This window comes from Anastrepha ludens, chromosome 3, assembly GCF_028408465.1.
Source record: "Anastrepha ludens isolate Willacy chromosome 3, idAnaLude1.1, whole genome shotgun sequence".
NCBI lineage: Eukaryota > Metazoa > Arthropoda > Insecta > Diptera > Tephritidae > Anastrepha > Anastrepha ludens.
In genome coordinates, this window is record NC_071499.1 from 46,020,837 (window position 1) to 46,037,190 (window position 16,354).

General features: G+C 36.3%; 4 protein-coding genes across 5 annotated transcripts; 3 read left to right on the top strand and 1 right to left on the bottom strand.

Moving 5' to 3' along the window:
* The first annotated feature begins 1,667 nt into the window (after positions 1-1,667).
* LOC128856408 (uncharacterized) lies at positions 1,668-3,144 on the top strand. 2 transcript variants are annotated; one of them, XR_008453837.1, is made up of 3 exons: positions 1,668-1,796; positions 2,380-2,740; positions 2,817-3,144. XR_008453837.1 is itself a non-coding variant. In XM_054091706.1 (2 exons), exons 1-2 carry the CDS (start codon positions 2,659-2,661, stop codon positions 3,092-3,094), a joined length of 360 nt encoding a protein of 119 aa, XP_053947681.1. In that variant the 5' UTR covers positions 2,283-2,658; the 3' UTR covers positions 3,095-3,144. The 2 variants fall into 2 exon arrangements, 1 of the variants encoding a protein (XP_053947681.1); XM_054091706.1 differs by lacking the exon at positions 1,668-1,796 and having other exon boundaries at positions 2,283-2,740.
* Positions 3,145-3,525: 381 nt separating this feature from the next.
* Positions 3,526-5,918, bottom strand: LOC128857873 (puff-specific protein Bx42). Its single transcript, XM_054093676.1, has 2 exons — positions 5,533-5,918; positions 3,526-5,477 (listed from the first exon to the last, which is right to left on the bottom strand). Exons 1-2 carry the CDS (start codon positions 5,762-5,764, stop codon positions 4,078-4,080), a joined length of 1,632 nt encoding a protein of 543 aa, XP_053949651.1. The 5' UTR covers positions 5,765-5,918; the 3' UTR covers positions 3,526-4,077.
* A 2,550-nt stretch (positions 5,919-8,468) lies between these two features.
* Positions 8,469-9,688, top strand: LOC128857479 (uncharacterized). The gene is made up of 2 exons (XM_054093234.1): positions 8,469-9,183; positions 9,249-9,688. The coding sequence occupies exons 1-2, from the start codon at positions 8,622-8,624 to the stop codon at positions 9,686-9,688; spliced, it is 1,002 nt and encodes a 333-aa protein (XP_053949209.1). The 5' UTR covers positions 8,469-8,621.
* A 2,501-nt stretch (positions 9,689-12,189) lies between these two features.
* On the top strand, positions 12,190-14,180 carry LOC128857874 (putative nuclease HARBI1). Its single transcript, XM_054093677.1, has 5 exons — positions 12,190-12,884; positions 12,941-13,268; positions 13,330-13,433; positions 13,486-13,633; positions 13,705-14,180. Exons 2-5 carry the CDS (start codon positions 13,124-13,126, stop codon positions 14,079-14,081), a joined length of 774 nt encoding a protein of 257 aa, XP_053949652.1. The 5' UTR covers positions 12,190-12,884; positions 12,941-13,123; the 3' UTR covers positions 14,082-14,180.
* Positions 14,181-16,354: the final 2,174 nt, after the last annotated feature.

The following is a 16,354-nucleotide window of genomic DNA, read 5'->3' on the forward strand; positions in this document are numbered from 1 at the left end:
AATTTGTCTCCTGTACTGGCGACACGCTTTGCTCTTCTTATTCGTATTTCCAATCTTAAAGCAATTTTGACAGTTGCTTCATTTGTTTTCTTCTTTTGTGGGAGAAGGTTCTGAGTTATGTGTTGGTTTTCAAGCAAACGGAAGATAACAAAGATGACAAACATCCGAACACTGCTTGGGAAATGCACGATTATTTTTGCTAGTAAAGTAGGTATAATTTTAAATATATTATGGGGCATGTTTATGTTGAATTCTAATTTTCCCCGCATTTCCAGATACTCAAGTTAATTTTAAGTTAATTATTTATGTATGAAGTATTTTTAGTTTAATTTTTTTTATTCAAGTACAACAATTTATAAATATATTTAAATAAAAAAACAACAAATTAGTTATTATTTAACCAGTTTGCATTTTTCATTCATATATTTAAGAAATTGTTGACGAACGTTTTCCGCTTTACATGTAAGCGCGTGCGAAAATACATCCGAACCAGACGATAAATGTCAAAATGTTGCCGAAAACAATTTTGCCCGTGTGGCCGCGAATGAGACATGAAAAGAGAATTTCCAGTGTCTCCCGTCCAGATGTCTCCGTGTGTAAATCGGGAGATGTATCATACCTATTATTAAACAAACCATTAAATCCATCGATGTGTCGTTCATAAACATCGATGTATTAGTTTTGAGAAATATCGATGCTTTTATTAGCAATTTTGCATCCCTACAAGTAGTTCCAAACCTTGCTTCCTCTTTCTCCAATGTATATTCACAATAAAAATATTTGGACACCTCCAGCCGCAAACCGCTACTTTGCTGTTGGCGATTTTTACATATTTGAGTGACGTCAGTACACTAAGCAAACACATAGTTTTAGGTGACAACATACCGACGATAAGAAAATAAATTCAAGCAAAAAATATTGATTATGGCTTTAGGCTACATTCATGCCATTAACTATAGTTAAATGGCCTCTTTCAAGCGGTCAGTCAAGTTTTAATAATCCATATTGAACGGAGCGTCTTGAAAATTGGAATCGAGCTCTTCTAAAGTGGTTGGCTTGTTGATGAAAAACAAATAACCTGACTTTACTCCAAAAAAAATAATCGACGTTTTCACAACTTGGCCTCGTCTTAATGGAGCCCAGTTCGTATATATATATATATATATATATGCACTGTTAGGAGTGCAAGGTTTATTCTGTTTTCTTTTTAAAAGATTTATTTACGATTTGCAATAATGAAATTCGCCGAAAGCAAAATTGAAAAATGGGCATGTCATATGAAAGATAATCTATATATATAAAAAGAAGTTACATTTCCTTGGTAATCTTATAACTCAACCGAACCGATTGACACACAAATTTTAGAGTTCTTTTCTATTTTTGAGGAGGTGGTTTGTGTGAAGTTTGATTGAAATCGGTGCAGCCGTTCCTGAGTTATGACATTTTATGCTTATGAGCGTTTCTGTTGTACTGTTGTGGTTGTAAGTGTTTATGTTAATATTAATTTGCTGTCGTTGGAATTCAGTTTTTGCAAATATATTTTATTGGTGATGAGAATCGTGAATTAGATCAGCGCTGTGCAATTTCGACGAATACGAGAAGATCAATCGTGAATGAATTGCAAATAATGTTCCATCAACCATAGATGACTAGATGTGAAACTCTTTTTCTCGTGAGAGCGCTGAAAAATGTACATTTTTTATAACATTTTCCAATATTGCCACACCGGTAGAAACATGAATTGGGTATTTTTGAACCAAAGGTCTGGAATTTTTAGTTTCCACACCACCATTGAGGTTAGTATTTAGTGTGCGGTTGCCCAATAGCCTTATATCACTCGTAAACACCTACATATACTAAAAATAAGCACACTCCGTATGAAATATGTACATAAATAAGCAAAAAATTTAAAAATTTATATGTAAATGAAGTTATTCAAAACTGAAATACAAAAGTAATTTAATAATAATAAAGTAATGAACGCGAAAAACATAAGTTATAATTAAAAACATGACTGATTGCGATTTTTTAATATAACACAGAAATTGGGTAACAAAAAAAAATTCTCAAACAACGAACAGAATAAGTTAAAGCAGATTACCTTTAATTTTTGTAAAATATCTCAAACACAAACTCAGTTCCCTTTCCCACGCTTTTCAACCATAGAATATTTACGTATATACAAATTTACATAAACCAACACACAGTTTTCAATAAAATTACATTATGTACATAAGACTAATTAAAAGTAGAAGTCGAAAAGGATATAAGGAGCTTTGGATTCTACAAACTCACTTAAATTCAAATTATTACATTTCAATTGAATTAATTTTAAGACAAATAATTATAAACATTTTAACACGTCATTTCTCCATTAAGCAAAAACGAACTGTTTTCGTCTGTTATTTTTGGCGCGTTTCTTCTGGCAGTCTGCCATTTCGCCTATCAGCTGTTCAAAATCCCATAATGTGTGAGTGCTGCCAAGTTTTTAAACGTCCTCATGGGCGCGCTCTCTCTCAAAATGAATAAGTTTCACATCTAGTTATCTATGCCATCAACACAATGAATTGGTGAAATTGTTCAAAGTGGCACTCGATCTGATGCCACAAAATCATAATAAAAGCCGATTACAACGTATTTCAGAACTCCATCGCTGTTATGATGCATTGCAATACCCCATTTTGTTTTGGAGAGGTCGTCCCCTATCATATCAACATACCAATGATAAATCCAACAACTGGTACATACACATTTTATTTTTGTTTAAATATGATTTTTAAATAATTTTCATACGCTAATTAATTTTTGCATTGCAGGTCAAAAATCAACGAAAACCGTCAGTGCGATGAATTTTTATTCGTACCGATTGATGATTCGCGCTCAAGAAAACAATTTTATTTTGCGATGCAATCAACTTTCGCATCAATATATCGTCGATATGTACGCCAAAATTGAAAGTGAGCTATTCAATTTCATCCGTCAGAGTCGAGCCCGATTGAGATCAGAGGAATACATACATTTGCGTGACGCAATAATCAATGATGCTTTTATCGAATTACAAGTCATTTTGGAGGAAAATATAATAAAAAATTGAATGCTCCAGGAGCCCTTGGAAACACATTTTTAACTTTATTTATTTTAGCATAATTTATTTAGCGTAAAAAATTCAAATGGAAATTAAAGAATAAAAGTTTAATTACAAGTTTTTATCGGCTCTTTCACCTTACCTGTATATAGGTGACCACCACAATGAAATTTTAAAAAGTACAGAAAAGGCTATTGTGACATCTTTAGAAAGTATGTTGAATGAAAAAAAATCAACTAATTAAACTTTTTAAACATTTTACGAGTTCTATAAAGAAAACTTAATATGAAAAATTTCTTGCGATATAAAAAAAACATTTTATGTATGGTGGTGCGAAGCCCACTGGGTGATGCTAGTTGAATATAATTTTTAATGAAAAATACTTACATACATTCTATCGGTAGTTCAATTTTGAAGAAAAAAAAAACATTTTTTTCGTATATTTTCATCAACATTTTATTTTCTCACAAACTCATACGAAAAGTTATTTATCCAGAAATAAAGGTATTTGAATTACTTTTCCAATGAAGTAAGATACAAAGTTTCATAGATACTCAAGTAGTTTAATATATTTCTATCGAAACCGTTGGGATTATTTACTAATACCAAAAAAATATATATGCTATCCTTTAACTGCTATATGGAGCATGGCGCCAAAGAAAGTAGAACGATAAATTTTCGATTGAAATTAAACAAAAGTATTTAAAGTGTATTCCTGAAAATAGATATTTAACGAAGTAACTTTTAATGGCAAATTACTTAACTCAAATTGTAGTTTTACGTTAAATAACTTAACGAGATGAAGTAGATTCATTCAATCCACATTTTATTTACTTGCATAACTCACTCCATATATATGAAACGCCGACAAATTAAATTAAGTAAACTGTTTTCAAAATTTCCTACATTTAAATATTTTGAGTGGCCGTCAAACGAAAACTAAAGAAACTACATATAACTTATACAACTAATGAATGTGTTCAGCTGTTTCTTTAGTCTTTTCTGCGCTTCTTCTCGGAATTGGAGCGATCGCCCTTATCGTCTGAACGCTTTGGTGCTTTCTTAGCCATGTTCAAGAACTGATCTAAGCCGAATGGATCCTCCTCCTTCTCGAATTGTACTGGGCCAGAACGCTGGGCGGCACCACCAGCACCTCGTGAAGTACCTGAAAACTCTTTATCTGGTACAAATCTTTGTGTATTCACAATGCGGTCCAAGTCCGCACCGTATGCATCATTATCTATCTGCTTGCTCGGCCGATATAAATGAGAAGCCAATGAATTGGAATCACGCCACGGTTTGTCATACACATTATATGCTTCGTCGTCGCCATAACCTGAATCCATACCCTTTGTTGTGTTGAAGAGACGTTGATCAAATAATGTCTCACCATTACCAGATGTTTTTGCAGGCATACCAAGTGCTATTTGCTCGGAAATGTCTCGTTCACGTTCACGCTGCAATTTCGACCGTTTCTCTGGAGCAGCTCGAGCCAAATTTCTATCTCGTTGGCGTTCACGGTGACGTTCAGCTCTTAGCTCGTTACGCTCACGTGTTTCTGGATTGATTGCAGCGGGGTCTTCGGGTTGACGCAGTCCAGCACGTTCCTCTCGTGCACGTTGTGCCATCATTCTTAACATATCCTCTTTCTTTTCCTTTTCTTTCTGTGCCAATTTCTTTTCGAGTGTAGCACGCGCCTCTACGGCCTCGCGCGCTTTACGATCAGCTATATATAAAGCCTCTGCCATTTTTGCAAATTTTTCACTAATGTGAACTTGTTGCAATCCACGACCATCGGCTGCCAATCGTTTATCCAAAGGAATTGTATAACCTTTTGCGTTTTTCCAATTTGAGATGCAAGGTGGTATTTTCCATTCTTTTTGCTCTTTAACTGTAACCTTGCGCGATGGCGAATGCAGCACAGGTGCTGGGGGCGATGGTGGTCCACGTGGTATTTTCTTGTTAATCCGAAACTTTGGCGGTTCCATTGGATCTTGTTGTGCCTCCACCATGCGTATAACGCGTTGCTTCGCTCCGGAATTGAAAGCATCACCTTGTTGAGAAGGTGTATAGCGTATATACTGCGCTGGAGCAGTTTTCTCGGCATGACGCACAGGCATAGCTGCAGCAATCTTTGCATTTGTCAATTTCTCCAAAGCGCGTCTCGTTTCTTCGGTGGTGTCTTCAACTGTCTCGGCATCAGGACGCTGTAATTCTTCAGCGTCTTCAGCAAGCACTTCAGCGGGAAGCAACTGCGTAATTGAAGAATAAACTATTTTATCCTTCCCGTGGCCTTGGCGGGCAATAGCATCATATTTGATTTTTCCTTTTTCATCCAAACGCACAGCCAAAGCATTTGACTTCTTGTTTAAATTAGAGGGACTTCCCATACCTACAAAATATTAATGCTAATTTTTAATAATTTGTGTTTAGATTTTGTGACTTACCCAGTGGATATTGTGCCACATGAATTTCAGGGAAAGCACCACCATCCCCGAAATCCGCTTCTGTACGCGGTATCCAATCCTTACGCTGGCAATACGGTGGTGCAGCAATCTTTGCTGACACCAACGCACCCATAGGCGCTCCGACTATCTTCGATTTCTGTGCTACGCGGCGCTCATCTTCCCTGTCCCAAACTGGGTTCGACGGCGAAGGTAAAATACTAGATAATGACATCACACAGATATTTGTCTGATTTATTCTCAGTTTCTTGAACAAACTAAATAAGATTAGAAATTTCACACGAAAGGTCAACAGCAAAATACGTGAAAAATTGCTTTAAGAAAATGTCACATTTTATCCACACACCAAAGAGTTGCCATCACAAAAAAATATTACGCTGGCTATGTTCACGTACTTTTCGAGTAACCGTGCAACCCCTGCAAGTTGTCTCTCAATGATTATGACTTGACATTGTTTTTATATATATTTATGAACTCAATATATACACCTTATGGCCTCTGGTGACGGTCAAGCATTGTTTGACAAGAACTTTATATGTGTGCGTGTCGGGTGATTGACGCTAATATCTAAAATTTTTGATTTTTACCGACAACAAGTATGTGTGACACGACGCCACCCGACTGCACTAACACATACAAAGCTCAGTCAAGCATGCTGTATCGTCACCAGAGGCCATTAGAGGTTGTAAGCCCCCATTCCCTCATTATTCTAAGTGCCCATTTACCCGATGTCTCCTCTGGAAGGGAAACATTTTGTTCGGGGGTGAAGGACGGCCGCGGAAGAGAGAAGGGAATTTGTCTCCTGTACTGGCGACACGCTTTGTGCTTCTTATTCGTATTTCCAATCTTAAAGCAATTTTTGACAGTTGCTTCATTCGTTTTCTTCTTTCGTGGAAGAAAGTTCTAAGTTATGTGTTGGTTTTCAAGCAAACGGAAAATAACAACGATGACAAACATACGAACGCTGCTTGGGAAATGCACAATTATTTTTGCTAGTAAAGTAGTATAATTTAAAATAGTTATGGGACATGTTTATGTTGATTTCTAATTTTTCCCTGCATTTCTAGATACTCAGTTTAATTTTAAGTTAATTATTTACATATAAAGTATTTTTAATTTAATTTTTTTTATTCAAGTATAAGAATTTATAAATATATTTCAATAAAAAAAAACAACAAATTATATATTATTTAACCAGTTTGCATTTTGCATTCATATATTTAAGAAACTGTTGTCGAACGCTCTCTGCTTTACATGTAAGCGCGTGCTAGAATACATCCGAACCAGAAGATGCTAAAGTATTAAATGTCAAAATGTCGCCGAAAACAATTTTGCCCGTGTCTCTCGGCGAATGAGACATGAAAAGAGAATTTCCAGTGTCTCCATTCCAGATGTCTCCGTGTGTAAATGGGGTGTAACAAAAAAGAGTTTGTGGAAATTATGCAAGAATGATAGAAACAAGATTGCGCCCATCAGAGCGTACGTGACGTCACGTTTGCTGAGTTGTGCAGTATTGCCAACCATTTGCTCTTCGCAATAAATTTAGTGCTTTTTTATACCGAAAATGCGACAATTTTTAAGTTTGGTGTTTGTTCCTTTTTGTTTTTAATTTAAGGCTAGCGAAACTTTAGGTTAAAAAAAAACTGTATTATTATACAAAAGAAGTTTAAAAAGGCCACTCTGAGAAGATTTTAGTGCTAATGAAAATTTTTTTACTCCTATAAAATTTGATAATTTGAAAGTGCAAATTTAATTTTTGGCTCCATTTAAGGCTATGCAAAAATATTAAATGCCCCGCTCTTAACTCTTCTTAAGATTGAAAACCTTTTTACACATTTTAAAAAGCCTTTGAATTTACTGAAAGCGAATTAAAACCATAGAGGTGTAATCGTTTCTTCCGGTCATCAATCCTTAGTGAGACATAGAGCTTCAAGAGGTGTATTCATAGTAAAAATAAGCAACAAAATACCAGAAAATACTAAAGCAACCATACTGACATTTTTACAAAAAGAGTACCTTATCTAGTTACATAACTTCAAATATAGCAAAAAAAAACGTTCCCTTAATAAAAGAGTCTCGCTTAACAAAAAAAACTCATAAATTAAATTGTACATAAGCATAACACATTTATTTAAAAAAAACGCACATTCTACAGACAATTTGTCACGCATACAAAGTTCTTTAAGTAACACAATAAAAATTTCGTGTTTTATTTTCTTTAAATGGGCATTTAGTGCGTTTTTATATCCAAAGCTAGGCAACTCTGCAGTAGCGAGAGAGAGATTTTACTGCCGAAAGCAGAAGAACACCAACAACACCGGCAATCACGGGCAATGCCACCAGATGTTAAAAAAAAGTAAAGCTAAATAAAACTGAGTGAATTATTTAAATAATTATTAAAAAATGTATATTTTACAAAATTATAAACATTACTTTTAATTAGAATAGGCTAGAAAAATGTCATGTGGAATGAACTAAAACTCCGAGACAAAAAATAATAAAAATAACAAAAAAAAAAGCTAAATCAAGTTACGAAAATGGTAATCTGGCCATACTGGAGCTAAAATCACGTAACTAGTTGTCAAATTCGCTGAGCGCAAAGTAACGGGACCACGATGGGTGCCATCTCATTATTCTTTGCATCATGGAAATTATGTTCCTATGTTGCTTCGTTTTCAATCGCATTCTATTTTTTTTTTTTATTTTTTGTTTCTGGCAGCACTCCATTCAGCCATGCTTTTCAGTTATTGTAAATTTAGCTGGCGCGTCAAGTGTTTGCAAGTTATAAATGCAATTTAAATTGTTAATTTATGGTATATATCAATAAAAAAAGTTAAAAACGTGTGTGTATGTTAATATAGTTTGAATATTTATTAAAATAAGTGCACTTATTGTATCAAAATTTGGTGAAGGTAAAAGACAAATTTTATCAACAAATAACTTAAAAACTATTATTAACTGAACAGTGGTGGTGCTAGTTTTAGCAAAATAAGCACGAAATCAACATCTCCTGTCAATTTCATTGGAAAATTCGTAATATTTCTCTCAAAACAAGTGAAGGGGTAGTAGACATGGAGTCGGAGCCGATTTTGCAAGAAGCAGCAATTTCCAAAAGCAATGTTCTCACTGCTGCTGAAATAAAGCAGCGATGGAATTTTGCTAAGGTGATAAGGAGATTGGGGACAACAGAGCAGTGCGTCCAATTTGCCGAGGATAACGGCCTCATTCGGCGGTCGAAATTGTGTAAAATACATAAGACACAGATGTCACTGCATATGAGGGGCAACAGCTCACTGGGCATTTTTCGGTGCAGAAAATCGTCATGCCGAACTAAATCTGGGGTGTCTAGAGCGAGCGGGACTTGGTTTGAAAATGCCAAGATTTCGCTCCCCCATATTTTTCACATCATGTATGGGTATGCACATCACTGGTCGAATGCCATGACGAGAGAAGAAAATTTCGTCGAGGGCTCCTGCTTGTCTAATGAAACAATAACTGACTGGTACAGTTATTGCCGTGAGGCTGTTGTAACATATCAGGTTGACAAGCAGGAGTCTAAAGGAAAAATAGGAGGACCGGGTAAAATCGTGCAAATAGACGAAAGCAAATTCGGCAAAAGAAAATATAATAAAGGTAAATTTTGTATGCCTGCAATATAAAACATTTTATTAATTAAAATATTTCTGTTGTTAATTTAGGGAGAAGAGTGGAAGGCCATTGGGTTCTCGGTATGATAGAGAGCGGCAGCGAAGATTTAAGGCTGGAGGTATGTCCGGACAACGTGCGTTCGGCGGAGGTGCTCATACCTTTGATTAAAAAGCATGTTGCGGAAGGCACAACAATTCACACGGATTACTGGAAAGCATACGACTGCCTTCGCGATCATGGGTATGAGCACCTAAAAGTAAACCACAGCGACCCGGACAATCCGTTTGTGACGAGCGAAGTTATTCATACGCAGAGGATAGTATCTCAATGGAGGGTGGTAAAACGGTTCTTTCAAAAGGATAACTATAACAATCCAAGCAACTTCGCGGATATTATTGTAGAGTATCTTTGGCGCAAGTCAATAATTAAAAATCACGATGATCCTTTTGAAAAGCTGATTGATGCCATCAAATACAGTTACAAACCATAACATTCTGTCTTTTTATTCATTTATTCTTTTACAGTATTTACATATTTCTTGCTTCTTAGGTTTCGTTTAAGAAAAGTTAAAATTTTTTAACTATTCTTTTTTATATATAGATATTTAATATATTCTTTTTTATATATAGATATTTAAAATGTAAGAAAGAATATATATCATATATTCATAATATAGTGAAAATTTGGAATTAAAAATCGCGCGATTTGTGCATCAGACGTTAATAAGTCAACAACACTAAGAGGCACCATCATCGATTTGTCTTTTTCAAGACACTTTACACTCGAAACACTCCCTTTCATTTCCTACTTTTTCTATCATCGTCCTATTCTCAACAGAGAAATGGTTCATTGCCATCCACACAGGAAGAAGGCATATGCAAATACAAATATGTGAATTTATATACAAATGCGCATATACATACATATATATGCTCACTGAAGTAGGACAGAGCCAGATGTCGAACGTTGCCGAACGCGGGGGCCGATTGTGCTCTTTGTCGTTCGTTCCGCGCTCTCGCTTGCAGTTCAAGCACATTAGCTTACATTTGCTTGCGTACGGAATAGATTCGTATATTTGATATGTCCATATGATTTGTATGCTTCTTTACATATAGATTTATTCTTTTTGAAAATTGCGCGAAATTGTATATGTATATGCATGTTTATATACATATATTAGTATACAACATATCTTATAAGGTATATGGTAAATATTACCATAAATTTTTTCCTTCATATATAATAAAAAAATTAATAATAATAACATTAAAACAACAGGTATTATTAACAAACTTGGTTTTATTTTAAATTCTTCAAGTAAATCAAATTAATAATAATCAATAAGAAGGCATATGCAAATACAAATACGTGAATTTATATATGTACATATGCGCATATACATACATACATACGCTCACTTATGGCCTCTGGCGACGGTCAAGCATTGTTTGACAAGAACTTTATATGTGTGCGTGTCGGCTGATTGACGCTAATATCTAAAATTTTTGATTTTCATCATTCAAAAGCCGACAACAAGTATGTGTGACACGACGACACCCGACTGCACTAACACACACAAAGCTCAGTCAAGCATGCTGTATCGTCTCCAGAGGCCATTAAGTTCGAGAGAGCAAGATGTCGAACGTTGCCGTTCGTTTGCTTTGTTCGTTCCGCGGTTTCGCTTGCAGTTCATTCAAGGTAACGACAATAAGCAAGGTAACGACAAATGAGCAAGGTAACACTAATGAGCAAGGTATCGACACATTTTTTCGTGCGTGCAGCCGGCTAAATCGAATTATAAGACGTTATCACGTCAAAATGTGTCGTTACCTTGCTCATTTGTCGTTACCTTGCTCATTTATCGTTACTCGCTCATTTGTCGTTACCTTGCTCATTGCCGCTACCTTGAATGAACTGCAAGCGAAAACGTGAAACGAACGACAAAGCAAACGAAAGGCAACGTTCGACATCTTGCTCTCTCCTATTTAAGTGAGCGTATATATGTATGTATATGCGCATATGTACATATATAAATTCACGTATTTGTATTTGCATATGCCTTCTTATTGATTATTATTAATTTGATTTACTTGAAGAATTTAAAATAAACCCCAGTTTGTTAATAATACCTGTTGTTTTAATGTTATTATTATTAATTTTGACGTGATAACGTCTTATAATTCGATTTAACAGGCTGCACGCTCGAAAAAATGTGTCGTTACCTTGCTCATTAGTGTTACCTTGCTCATTTATCGTTACTCGCTCATTTGTCGTTACCTTGCTCATTGCCGCTACCTTGAATGAACTGCAAGCGAAAGCGCGGAACGAACAACAAAGCAAACGAAAGGCAACGTTCGACATCTTGCTCTCTCCTATTTAAGTGAGCGTATATATGTATGTATGGTTTTCTTTCCTTGCCCCGCCCATCGCATCTCTTGGATGGCAGTGATGTCAGCCTTTACTCTCACGAGGACATCAACCAGCCGGGCAAAGGCACCTTCCCCATTAAGGGACCGGACATTCCAGGTGCATGCCCTCAAATCATAGTCCTTAGTTCGTTTGCAGGGGTCGTCATCAGTATAGGGAGGTCTCATCCGAGGCTGATTTAAAGTTTTCATTGGGGGGGATTTTTAAGTGGCGGGTCCCAAACCCAACGCACAACCAGCTATCCTGGAATGTTTCGCCTTCTCACTTTAGCTCACTCCCGAACGGGTGTTCGGAAGCTACCCAGAGGATACGTGGGCTAATCCCGGCCGTTGTGAGCTGCTTGAACCATATGCAGAAGAATCGTCCTGGCCATTCCCAAGTGAATGGCGATCAGTAACTTTCCCCACTTGCGTGGACTTCTACACATGGAACCATCCTCCTCGTGACGTCTACTACAGCTGCCATGTAAAGGAGCGCAAATTCGGTGTCGGATTTGTTGTGGGAGAGAGACTTCGTCGCCAAGTACTGTCGTTCACTCCGGTGGACGAGCGTCTCACAACAATCCGCATCAAAGCCCGTTTTTTTAACATATCGCTAATTTGCGCCCCCGCCCCGACGGAAGAGAAGGACGATGCGACCAAAGATTCTTTCTATGAGCGCCTGGAAGGTTCCTATTAGCGCTGCCCCCGCCACGACATAAAAATCGTGCTTGGCAACTTCAACGCCAGGGTGGACAAGGAGGGAATTTTTGGTCCCACAGTCGGAAAATTCAGCCTGCACAACGAAACATCCGGTAACGGACAGAGGCTGATCGACTTCGCCGGGGCCCGAAACATGGTAGTCTGCAGCACCAGATTCCAGCATAAGAAGATTCACCAAGCCACCTGGCTATCTCCTGATCGAAAAACACGAAACCAGGGGTCGAATCGTGACAGTCGTTAACGAAACGACAATCGTTCGAACACAAATTACGTGAGTCGATAATCGAATGAACGAGTTGGGATCATAACAGTCGAAAGAAGACGTATCGTAATTGTAATTTTGTTTATCGACTATTTTTCTCATCTTCTTCGTTTTTTTAAGTCACAATAGAATTTGAAGTGTCAAAATAAACCGCAGAAAGTAACGAAAATATAAAAAGTTTAAATGGATCCGAGTATTTTCTTTTATTTAAGTTCCAGCGATGAAGAAAATAATGAAAGAGTTGTGCGAAAACAACTTCGAGACAAAAGCAATCCGCTAGCATTATCAAACAATGCGTAAGTACTTTATATATGACGAAAAATAGGTAATGAAATATCCTTCGCTTTATCAGTTCCTCAGGTTTATCAAAAGGTTTCGCTTAAGCAAAGAAGCATTTAATTATATTTTAAATAACATAAATATAAATTGCCAAGACACAAAAGCTGTTCCGGCGGTGCTCCAACTGGCTGCGTGTCTCAGCCTACTCGCAAGTGGTGGCTATCAGCATGCAATAGGCAATGACTATTTGATAGGAATGTGCCAGAGCATTGTCTCGAAATTAACGGGCAATGCTTTGGAAGAAATTGAAGCCAAATTGTGTCCTAAACATATTAAATTTGAGCCAGATGATTCGAGAAGGTGCAAAGATTGGTTTGTTGAGAACTATCAAATTCCAGGAGGTAAATTCAATCCATGTTTTAGCTGTGAAAAATTTATTTAATGTTCGTTTTTTAATAATAGTGGTTGGATGCATTGATGGCACCCACATTGGACTACAAAAGCCCACGGTCAACGAGCACATGTATTTCAACAGGAAGGGTTTTCATAGCATAAATGCGATGTTGGTGAGTTTTTTAATAAAGAGATGGAATGTTACTTTAAGGTTGTTTCTGTTAGATTTGCGACCACACTACGAAAATTCTCGCAATAAACTGCCAATATGGGGGTGCAGCCCACGACTCATTCATATGGAAGCATTCAAACGAACGAATGGTTATGGAACATCGTTTTTTGCACAATAGGAGTGACAATGCCTGGCTGCTAGGTATGTGTTATACATATATAATTACAATTGATTTAGATTGTGCTAAATTACGTGTTGTTTGTTTTCAATAGGGGACTCTGGATATCCACTTGAGCCGTGGTGCATAACACCGTACAGAAATCCATCGGACGGATCAGGTGAAGCAAGGTTCAATGAAATTCATTCCAAGGCACGGTGCATCATTGAACGAACTAATGGTGTACTGAAAGGTCGGTGGAGAATCCTAGAATACAACAAAAGCGGAAGATATGATCCTATAAAAGTGGCTAGGTTTGCGAATGTGTGTGCAGCGCTTCACAACATTTGTATACAATTTAATGGGAGCTTTACAGCAACAAATTCAGAGAGTCAAACCGCATCTGACATAGTGTCTGGAGAAGGCCAGTATACTAGAATCGGCCAAACAATCAGAGATCAAATTAAAATCTCGTTGATGAACTCGACATAACCATCTTGTTTTCATATTGTACTATTATGCTATGCATTTAATGCTTTTTTTTACTCCATTTAAAAACGTAAAATTTAGTTAATTTAAACTAGAACAAAACTTCAGGTATAGTTATTTAAAAAGAACTGAAATAAATATTCAAATGCATATATACATATTTACAAAAACCTTAAATAAAACTTAAATATATACATACTTACAAAAACTTAAATAAAACTTCAAATATATATATACATAAAACTTAAGTACAACCTAGAATATATACATATTTACAAAAACTTAAACAAAACTTCAATTACATATATACATATTTACATAAAACTTGAATAAAAGTTTGGAATATATACATATTTACAAAGAGGATTTTAATTCAGAAGGAGGGACACTATTTTTTTTCTTTTTCATTGACCTTCAATTGGTTTAATTCAATACTCTTTATTTTCAAATTAAGTTCTTTTACAGCTATTATAGCTCGGTGCTTCTCCTCCTTCATCGCCAAAATCCTCCTAGAGACAGCTAGCTGTCGTTCACTTATTTCAAGCTGCCTCTCGTCAATCTCTAGTTGCCTCTCCTTAAGGGGTTATATACCTTGTGGTCCGGTGAAATTAGCGAAAGTTGGGTTTTTTTTAAAGATATGTAGCAATAATTTTATTGTATAAAAGTTTTTATTATTGGATATTACAATGTTTAAAGAAAAAAAAAGGCTTTGTTTGTGTAAAAATATTTAAAAATGGCGGAGTTATGGCGTTTTCCCCCAAGACCCTGTTTTTGGAAGAGGCTTGCGGTGGACGCGATTCAAGTCCACCAAGTCAACTGAAATCAAAAAATCGAAAAGATTTCATTAGTATAGGGTTATACCTTCTTAGTGAACGATCAATATATTAAATATTTTGATTTTTGTGAAAATAGGAACATGTTTTTAAAAAACTCCACTTCTACAGTCCTAAAATTGGCATTAAAAAATTCATATCTGCAAAATAAAAATTTATACATAAAAAGTTGATCGTTCACTAAGAGGCGACATCAATTACGAACAATTTAAAAAAAAAATTATAAAAATCGGTTGAATACTTTTTTTGCAATCGCGTCCACCGCAAAAGCATTTTTGGAAAAACACGTTTTTGAGATAATCGCGTTTAAAGTTTCAAGCGCCGCATGAGGCCGTACGCTCAGGACGTGACGACGCACAATTTAAAACGCTGTAACTTTCGATCTATTGCTCAGATCTCTATGAAATTTTTGGAAAATGTTCTCAAGGGATTGTACTTTACGATAAAGAAATAAAATTTCTTTTGATTTTTTTGAAAAACACAAGGTATATAACCCCTTAATTTGAAGCAGCCTATCGATTTTTTGCCCCATAGCTTTATGGTGATCTGCTGTCAGTTTTATGTTTTCTTCCAGCAGCGAAGCTTTATTTATTGTTCTTCTTCGTGGAGTTGGAGCGACTGGACGAGAAGGCGTACAGGAAGCAGGGCTGTTGGAGGAGGAACGACTTGGAACACTACTAGTTGAATGGTTCGAATTACGTCCACTGCTCCTGCTTGAGGCCGAAGCACTTGATGCTGGTCTTGAAGCAACTGCGACTGGTGCAGGTTGTGAACTACCATATGTTTGCACCATGCTGTTTCCTGAAACAGATGCTTCAAGACCAGTAGCTTCAACTATTACCTCCTCAGCTGGAGTTAAAGCCCTCTGCTGGTAAGGTCCTCCGCCTGTTTGCCTTTTTGAAATTTTGTTGAAGGACAACTTTCTTTTCGCATTGTACTTCTGATCTGCGTATACCTAGAAAGAAACTAATAAGTTTCATTTTAATAACATGATTATAATATATGTACTAACTTTTTTCCATAACTTCGCATTTTTTATTGGCGGTCCTTCCGCATTTAACTGCTTGCTGAGCTCTTCCCAAAGTCGGTTGGTAGTCGACCTTCCTTGTGCACAATTCGGCAAGGAATTTTTGGGCAAATGTGTGTGCTCACTCATGAAATGTGCCATTATATCCTTCTGCTTGTTTAATTTATTACAGTTTGTCCTGAAATTATAAAACTTCATTTAAAGTTACACAATTTACATATATTTTAGTTATTCTTACATTTTTCGTTAATACTTTGAAATTCTGCGCAATGACGTTTATAAATAACCGATCGAATGACAATTCGAACGAACGAGTTGTTCGATTACTCGATGACGTTTGTCATCATACCGAATTACGATAGCGATAACACGTTCACGATAGTTATAATCCGATTTGCGTTCTTTTACGTGACGAC